This window comes from Oncorhynchus tshawytscha, linkage group LG11, assembly GCF_018296145.1.
Source record: "Oncorhynchus tshawytscha isolate Ot180627B linkage group LG11, Otsh_v2.0, whole genome shotgun sequence".
Lineage (NCBI taxonomy): Eukaryota > Metazoa > Chordata > Actinopteri > Salmoniformes > Salmonidae > Oncorhynchus > Oncorhynchus tshawytscha.
In genome coordinates, this window is record NC_056439.1 from 22,882,267 (window position 1) to 22,892,083 (window position 9,817).

Below are 9,817 nucleotides of genomic sequence, written 5' to 3' on the forward strand. Positions count from 1 at the left end.
CTGACTGACTGAGCCTCTAGTCTAGTGAACTACAGAACTGAACTGTATGTATCTGACTGACATCCTCTATTCTAGAGAACTACAGCACTGTACTGTATGTATCTCACTGACAGCCTCTATTCTAGAGAACTACAGCACTGTACTGTATGTACCTGACTGACTGAGCCTCTAGTCTAGAGAACTGAACTGTATGTACCTGACTGACTGAGCCTCTAGTCTAGTGAACTACAGAACTGAACTGTATGTACCTGACTGACTGAGCCTCTAGTCTAGTGAACTACAGAACTGAACTGTATGTATCTGACTGACATCCTCTATTCTAGAGAACTACAGCACTGTACTGTATGTATCTGACTGACAGCCTCTATTCTAGAGAACTATAGAACTGAACTGTATGTACCTGACTGACTGAGCCTCTAGTCTAGTGAACTACAGAACTTAACTGTATGTACCTGACTGACAGCCTCTAATCTAGAGAACTACAGAACTGAACTGTATGTACCTGACTGACTGAGCCTCTAGTCTAGTAAACTACAGAACTGAACGGTATGTACCTGACTGACTGAGCCTCTAGTCTAGTGAACTACAGAACTGAACTGTATGTACCTGACTGACAGCCTCTACTCTAGAGAATTACAGAACTGAACTGTATGTACCTGACTGACTGAGCCTCTAGTCTAGTGAACTACAGAACTGAACTGTATGTACCGGACTGACAGCCTCTACTCTAGAGAACTACAGAACTGAACTGTATGTATCTGACTGACAGCCTCTACTCTAGAGAACTACAGAACTGAACTGTATGTACCTGACTGACTGAGCCTCTAGTCTAGTAAACTACAGAACTGAACTGTATGTACCTGACTGACTGAGCCTCTAGTCTAGTGAACTACAGAACTGAACTGTATGTACCTGACTGACTGAGCCTCTAGTCTATTGAACTACAGAACTGAACTGTATGTACCGGACTGACAGCCTCTACTCTAGAGAACTACAGAACTGAACTGTATGTACCTGACTGACAGCCTCTACTCTAGAGAACTACAGAACTGAACTGTATGTACCTGACTGACAGCCTCTACTCTAGAGAACTACAGAACTGAACTGTATGTATCTGACTGACAGCCTCTATTCTAGAGAACTACAGAACTGAACTGTATGTACCGGACTGACAGCCTCTATTCTAGAGAACTACAGAACTGAACTGTATGTACCTGACTGACAGCCTCTACTCTAGAGAACTACAGAACTGAACTGTATGTATCTGACTGACAGCCTCTAGTCTAGTGAACTACAGAACTGAACTGTATGTACCGGACTGACAGCCTCTACTCTAGAGAACTACAGAACAGAACTGTATGTATCTGACTGACAGCCTCTAGTCTAGTGAACTACAGAACTGAACTGTATGTACCGGACTGACAGCCTCTACTCTAGAGAACTACAGAACAGAACTGTATGTATCTGACTGACAGCCTCTACTCTAGAGAACTACAGAACTGAACTGTATGTACCTGACTGACTGAGCCTCTAGTCTAGTAAACTACAGAACTGAACTATATGTACCTGACTGACTGAGCCTCTAGTCTAGTGAACTACAGAACTGAACTGTATGTACCTGACTGACAGCCTCTACTCTAGAGAACTACAGTACTGAACTGTATGTACCTGACTGACAGCCTCTACTCTAGTGAACTACAGAACTGTACTGTATGTATCTGACTGACAGCCTCTATTCTAGAGAACTACAGAACTGAACTGTATGTACCGGACTGACAGCCTCTATTCTAGAGAACTACAGAACTGAACTGTATGTATCTGACTGACAGCCTCTATTCTAGAGAACTACAGTACTGAACTGTATGTACCTGACTGACAGCCTGTACTCTAGTGAACTACAGTACTGTACTGTATGTACCTGACTGACTGAGCTCTGCCTCCTGCTGAGATGTGTTCAGCCCAACTGTAATGGGGCCAAGTCTGGATATTGAATCCATTTACAGCAGAATTGCCCAAAACAGATAGATGATCATTAAATGGTCCTCTTTCTCTTTTTATTTTGTATTTGTATCTCTTTTTCTATTTAGTGCCATGGCTCCTCTGTCCATACACATTGCAGTTATCAATATTTTAATCTTTTTTCCTCAGGCGTTTTCTCAAGAAATCAATGCTTCCCCTCTGTGCAGTGTGACATCTTATCAAAAGAAAAGTCTTCTTTTATAAAGTGTTATTTCTCTCAGCGTTGACTCCATATATATTTAAGGTTTCTTCCCTCTATCGCTAGTAGTCACTCAGCGGGATGAAAGCAATCTCAACTCCACAACCTGTGTTGTGACACGGCCTGATTAATATCCTGTGTTGTTCCTCAAGCTTTTTAAGTCAAATAATAGTTTCTTTGAGATTTGCTTTAGTCAAAATAGCTTTATTTTATTTATTTTCTCAAGAATTAGTTTAATTACAAATATATATACACAGTATTACTGAATTTGAAGTGAAAACCAGACACTCAAAGCTGCCTGTTTTGGAGTATTTGACACTAGGTACAGGTACAGTAACTCCCAAAATAAAGAAAACACTTAAATTAGGGATAAGTATATTGAAAGCAGGTGCTTCCACACAGGTGTAGTTCCTGAGTTAAAGACATGCTCTGGTACTTTGGCGAATAGTAAGTATTTTTGAAACCTCGCGCTTTGGCCTGGATGTGTCAATGTGTAGTTCATACATTAATAATATATGAGCAGAATAACTGTATGACCTCAATTAGCCACAAAATCCCTGGATTGAAAGCGACTGTTTTCTGGAAGCTGTGCAGCGCCATTTTACCTACATTTACCCCCAGACACCTGGGCCAGACACCTGGGCCAGACACCTGGGCCAGACACCTGGGCCAGACACCTGGGCCAGACACCTGGGCCAGACACCTGGGCCAGATACCTGAGCCAGACACCTGGGCCAGACACCTGGGCCAGACACCTGGGCCAGACACCTAGCATTTCGAGTTTCAGCTAATGAGCTTCAGCGCTACGTCATTTAAGTGACAGCTAGCAAGACACACACACAGCAGAGCCAGAGAGAGAACAATGATGTGGTGCACATATCTACAATTTTCAGGGACCACTTTTGTCTCGTGGGCGCTACATTCAGAACTACTGGGCTAAAAAGTATAGAAAAATACCGGAGAACATCTTTAATTAAAGAATCAACACCCATCATGCTTAGGGTCATGTATAAAAATGCCCAGTTGTCCATTATTTTGGCTACCATGTCTAGAAGAAGAGATCTCATTGACTTTGAAAGAGGTGTCTCGAAGGAGCATAGGGCATTTAAAGGGTGTCTGTATGTGTGATGGAATTGTTAGTGGAGGAATGGTATCACATCCCTCCAATAGAGTTCTAGACACTTGTAGAATCTAGGCCAAGGTGCATTAAAGCTGTTCTGGCTCGTGATGGCCCAACACCCTATTATGACACTATGTTGGTGTTTCCTTGATCTGTGATGATATATGATATATGATAATTCACACCTTCATTCTTCATACCTACAGTAGCATTCCTCAGAGCACCTAGGCCTCTAGTACATGGATATTCAACCTGGGGTCCGTGGACCTCTAGTGCAAGGGGGTCTGCGGAAAAATATTATCGTGTAAATACAGTGCATTCGGAAAGTATTCAGACCCATGGACTTTTTACACATTTTGTTTCGTTACAGCCTTATTCTAAAATGGATTAAAAAACTTTTTTCCCTCATCAGTCTACACACAATAACCCACAATGGCAAAGCAAAAAAACAGACGTTTTTTTTACATTTTAGCAAAACAGAAATACCTTATTTACATAAAAATTCAGACCCTTTGCTATGAGACTCGGAATTGAGCTCAGGTGCATCCCGAGAACCTTCCAGAAGGACAACCATCTCTGCAGCTCTCTACCAATCAGGTCTTTATGGTAGAGTGGCCAGACGGAAGCCACTCCTCAGTAAAAGGCACATGACAGCCCGCTTGGAGTTTGCCACAAAAAGAAACTAAAGGACTCAGAGAAACAAGATTCTCTGGTCTGACGAAACCAAAACATTCTGGCCTGAATGTCAAGCGTCATGTCTGGAGGAAACCTTGCACAATCCCTATGGTGAAGCATGGTGGTGGCAGCATCATGCTGTAGGGATGTTTTTCAGAGGCAGGGACTAGGAGACTAATCAGGATCGAGGAAAAAGTACAGAGAGATCCTTGATGACAACCTGCTCCAGAGTGCTCAGACTGTGGTTGAAGGTTCATCTTCCAACAGGACAATGACCCTAAGCATACAGCCAAGACAATGCAGGAGTGGCTTCGGGACAAATCTCTGAATGTCCTCGAGTGGCCCAGCCAGAGCCTGGACTTGAATTAGATCGAAAATCTCCTGAGACCTGAAGATAGCTGTGCAGCGATGCTCCCCATCTAACATGACAGAGCTTGAGAGGATCTGTAGAGAAGAATGGGGTTATTTCCCCAAATAAAGGTGTGCCAAGCTTGTAGCATCATCTCAAATATAAAATATATTTGGATTTTGTTTAACACTTTTTTGGTTACTACATGATTCTGTATGTGTTATTTCATAGTTTTGATGTCTTCACTGTTATTCTACAATGTAGAAAATAGTAAAATAAAGAAAAACCATTGAATGAGTAGGTGTGTCCAAACCTTTGACTGGTACTGTATGAAAATGTGATATTTAATTCTACAAAAAAAAATGTAATAACCTGATTTTGCTTTGTCATTATAGGATATTTTGTGTTGATTGATGAGATTTTTTATAATTATTTTTATTCATTTTGAATAAGGCTGTAACTTAACAACAAAATGTGGAAAAAGTCAAGGGGTCTGAATATTTTCCAAATGCACTGTATTTAAAAAAGAAGTGGTAGAAAAGAAGAAAATATATTCTAACGATGTCAACTTTATTTCTCAACTCCTAATATTGAGCAATTTACCCTCATTCGAGCCAATTACACTCACTGGAGTATCTGACATAGTCTTTGAAAAAGCACCAGTGAGTACCCATTGCGGCAAGTGCCGCTGGCTGCTGGTAAGCTTTCTTGACTTGGACATAAGGTTTTTGCCAATGTAACAAGTGTTGAATTTCATGTAATATAATTACGCAAAATCAGAATAGTTCCCATGTCTGATATTAGTGTACATTATTTTTGTTGTTGTGAGTGCCCCTTGTAAATAGTGCTCACGTCTTCTCCTTCTCTATTGTCCCTCATAAACATCCCATGCACCCCCTTACCTCTTCCCTTTCTACTGTATCCCTGTGGAAGTGGTAGGCTACTGTAAAATTGTCCCTTGAAAATCATTACCATTATCAATACGTTAAAACACTTCTCAATGAGTTTATATGGTCATTGACAGTGTATTATATTGGTCTCCCACCATTCTGTTGTGATATATATGCACATCAGTCATCTAGCTACTGTACTTTTCTCTGTACATGTCGTCATTGGGCTGGCATGGCTATTCATGTCCCCTTTCGTTGTTCATTTGAACTTTGCAGAGAGGTACAAGGGCGGCACAGCATTTGTTTCTGGAAGTTTTTCCTGTCATTATCTGAGAGGAAAAGATCAAGACCAACCCTGACCATTCGGTCATCTCCACCGGTCACACCAACACATGGTTAACCTTTGTTAAACCAGTTCAACAGCTGTATTAGTCAACATATCGTTTGGAGATGCAGTACCTTTCTAGCTAATAGTTAGCTATGTTAGCGCTTATACTTACTATACCCCAGTATAATGTGGGGAGGGCAAAATAATGAAACACCATTTACCAAGTTAATTTTAAAATGCTGATTACTTCGCATTGCCCTTATCATTCACCTGATGACAAGACGAGGACAAATGTTTTGGGCTGATGCATGATGGGGGTCCCTGGGTCGCTGGTTTGCTTGGGGTCCCTGGGAAAGAAAAGGTTGAAGACCCCTTCCATAGTAGTCAGTGTCTTTTTAAAGGAGCCCAGACCAGGTGAAAGTTAGACCCAGATCAGTAGTAGTGCTATGACAGTGTTATGCCCAGGGGGCCTTCATCTACTCTGGATGTATGTGTGTGTGTGTGTGTGTGTGTGTGTGTGTGTGTGTGTGTGTGCAGTGCTCAGTCTCTACCTTGAAGTGCTGCAGCTGGGTGGAGGCCTGCAGGTCCTGCTCTGCTTCCTGCCTCAGACAGGAGTTGAAGATGAACAGCTCTGTGTCTCTCAGCCACACCTTCAGATCCTTGATCCTGCCCTCCAGCCGGCCCAGCAGGCTGCTGGTATGAGGGGACAGGGCAGAGCGAGGGTCCTGGGATGGGCTGGTGCTCCCCACAGACTCCCCCAGGATCTTCTGAGGAGGCCAAGAGGAGAGGAGGAAGGAGAGTTAGAGACTGTGACAGTATGTACAATCATTTCAGAGCGGTACAGAGTACTGTTGTATCAATATACTGACAGCAGGTGGGAAATATACTGCAACATTATTGTGATCTGATAGCCCTCTCCGTTTGACACTTCTTTCCCTCCTGGCAATGCGACATTCTAGCAAAAAGCTCATGAAGTTGTCTATTTCAATAAGCAAATAAATGTGCAGATGTTGTTACTATCAACAAGTCTCAAACAGTGCTGATCATACCACGATTATTGCTACGTTCTAAAGATGAAGGCGGCTAATTCTGGACGTATTTTCAGTACAGCCGTATATTCCGCGTTGCCTCTCAGAGAATCACACAGAAAGGAGTAGATAACAATCAGAAGCACAAATACCCTCCAACGATTTCCCAAATAGGACTCTGCTGAGCAATTTCCCCCTCCTTCTATAACAGAGCAAACAGCACCACGCTGTGTATAGCCCCAGCCTGACAGACACTGGCTGTGACCAAAATAGCACCCTATACCCTACATAGCACACTACTTTTGACCAGTGCCCTGGTCATAAGTAGGGCACTATGAAGGGTATAGGGTGCCATTTGGGACTCGACCACTGACATGTGAGTGAGTTCCCACCTGCCTGGGAAATGAGAGCTACGCTATAGCTACTTTTGGAGCCAGAGTGTCTGAGTCTCACACACACACACACACACACACACACACACACACACACACACACACACACACACACACACACACACACACACACACACACACACACACACACACACACACACAGGGGTTGAACTCTGTATGCAGAGGAGCCCAATTGTAGAGTGGCAAAACACTCCATTATCCAATTAATACACACACTGGTTGGTTTAATTGGCAGTCCTTTGTGTTGGTGCTGTGTGCTGGTGGATGTTTTGCAAGCTGTAATGGAAACAGATGTGATTATGAGTGAGTGAGTCAGCAATGAAGTGGCCATTTTGGGGCTAGATCGCTGGCTGGCTGCACCCATTAAACACTGTGTGTGTTGATCCTCCATTACAGCTCTTTCTTTATTAGCCTCCACACCTGTGTGGCTGTCAGAGAACGTGTTAACGGCCGACCAGAGTCTATGACTAGACGGGTTTGACTTGCATGTTTTAGAGTCACTGTGAGAAACAAATGATCACTTAATACTACAGTGGTGTGATGTGAAATGATGGAGTAGGAAGTGAAAAATAGGAGAGGACACCTAGCTTTAAGATATTGTCAGTGAGGTGATATGAGTCACACATATCCCTAAACAATTCCACTGATTGGGATTTTAAATATTGATTCCAATAGATTATCTGTACCTCACAACTCCATAAGTGTCCTTTGGGCTTACTGAAGTGGCTGCCTCCCAGCAAAGAGCATCGTATTTGTTCCCTCCCTTAAAAAGAATCCCTCCCTGACATTCTCTCTCTCTCATTCTGTTTCATTTTCTCTTCCCTCTCCTCTCCTCGTTTGAATATCGATAATTTGAAAGCACCCAATGAACTCCAGATATAGCCATTGTTTTTGCCCTGTGATGAACAGAGCTCTGCAGAGAGAGAGAGAGGTGAATCCAAATGCCCTTGGAGGGTCAGGGATACAAAAAAAGGAATTTATTGCCACTTTATTTTGTTCTGGAACAGTTTGCAATCATAAATTCTTCATAAGCAGAATACTTCAGAGAATGGTCTGTCTTCATAAATATATACGACAGAGGACATCAATTTCATTTAATTCACAATTTGTGTCAGCACAGCAGATGCCAATGCCTGACTTGATAGGGTTGTTTAATATGCAATTGAGACGGCGTAATGTGCAGTGCAGGGAGCAGAAATTCGCAGATTAAACTCCCCGCACCACTGCCATTTCATTCTAGCGGCTCTCTGCCCGTTGCCACTCACCACAGACCAAAGAAATATTCCTTCGCTAAACAGAACTTTGTTTATGCATGAGCATCCTGTTCAAAACGTCACACATTTATTTGGGATCTCAGTAGAACTTTAATCAGCGCTGATTGCTGTGGTGGAAGAGAAAACGTGTTCGTTTGTTGTTTAATTTCCAAACAGCATCTCTTTAGCTTGGGAAAGGAATACATATGTTTATCTAGCTGAAACCAAGCCACTCTCACACACACACACACACACACACACACACACACACACACACACACACAGAGTCATTTCTTCTATGCGACAGTGCGCATTGTTTTACGTCTATGTATTCATGTGTTATAGCGAAAATATGTCTTGGAACTCACACATGACAGAAATGACAGCAGGAACATGTTTGAGTTGTTGGCATCTTGATAATTCTATGTTGTTGGATCTGTGCATGTCTGCGTCCTAATGGTACCTTGTTTCCAATGAAGTCCATAGTCCCTATGGGCCCCTGGTCAAAAGTAATGCCCTACATAGGGAATTAGGGTGCCATTTGGGATGCAGACCATGTGGATATGAGAGGGTGGATATGAGCAGAAGCTGCTTGGGGTACTACTGGGACAGGGATACGTCCTGGTAATTGAGAGACCAGCAATTATATTTCTCATGTTCAGAGATTAGATGAACAGTGATTAACCTAAAATTAGCCTCTAAGAGCAATGCACAGTTGAACCCCAGTCGGTCCGATAAGGATCAACAAGCCAGCCATACCGTACCATTAACAGGATCATCAAGACTAGAGCAGGCAGGCGTCTCCGATCCGATACCATCTCCTGCTTCCCTGGCTGATATCCAAGATGGAGATATAGCTGAGCTGCCCCCCTCTAAGCAGGGCGGTGGGGGTGGATGGTGGGGGGTAGACAAGGCAGGGTACCTAGCTACTGTACTGTATTTGGTGTAGTGTTCATGTGTTGCATAGATAAGAGGGTTTGGGGGTGGAAGAAGGAGCCCCAGGCCTGTTCATCATTTCAGAGGCGTAGCAGCAAGGCTTTATCCTGATTCACTCACTTCAATTGAGCTGCTAGCCAGCTCCATCTCCACAGGGTTCCCTGCTAACCGAGAGAGGGCCAGCATCCAAAATGGCACCTTATTCCCGATATAGTGCACTACTTTTGACCAGAACCCTGCACTATATAGGAAATAGGGTGCCATTTGAGACACAGACAGACTCTCAGGTGGGATATTGACCCGCATTAGTGCACTGGAGTCTGAACGGGACTGACTGGGGGACAGGCAGGGTGGGGGCCTGGGGCGCATTCCTTTTGCTTTTACCTAAAAACAGCAGAACAACTGTTTTATTTATGCAGATAACAATGAGCTCCCAACAAGAAGGTTATATCATCATTTTGACCCATTCTGTCTCTTTTTCTGGATCCGGAGTATTAACAGTACAGAAGGTGGAGTAGTGTTACAGTGTGTGTGTGTGTGTGTGTGTGTGTTCACCTGCAGCTGGTCCCACTTCTGTGTCATGGCATTGACTCGCTCGTCGAAGTCC

The 9,817-nt window shown here is 43.3% G+C and overlaps 1 protein-coding gene across 4 annotated transcripts in view; it reads right to left on the reverse strand.

Annotated features, from left to right (window-relative positions):
- The window catches only part of LOC112244937 (A-kinase anchor protein 6-like), a 176,472-nt gene that overhangs the window by 31,826 nt on the left and 134,829 nt on the right, over positions 1-9,817 (reverse strand). For all 4 annotated transcript variants that reach the window (XM_042329930.1, XM_042329929.1, XM_042329927.1 and 1 more), the window contains exons 10-11: positions 9,766-9,817; positions 6,132-6,347 (exon numbers count right to left, since the gene is read on the reverse strand). The exon at positions 9,766-9,817 is cut by the window's right edge and continues 95 nt beyond it. In XM_042329930.1, the coding sequence (XP_042185864.1) occupies positions 6,132-6,347; positions 9,766-9,817 (268 nt within the window). The remainder of the gene's footprint in view (positions 1-6,131; positions 6,348-9,765) is intronic.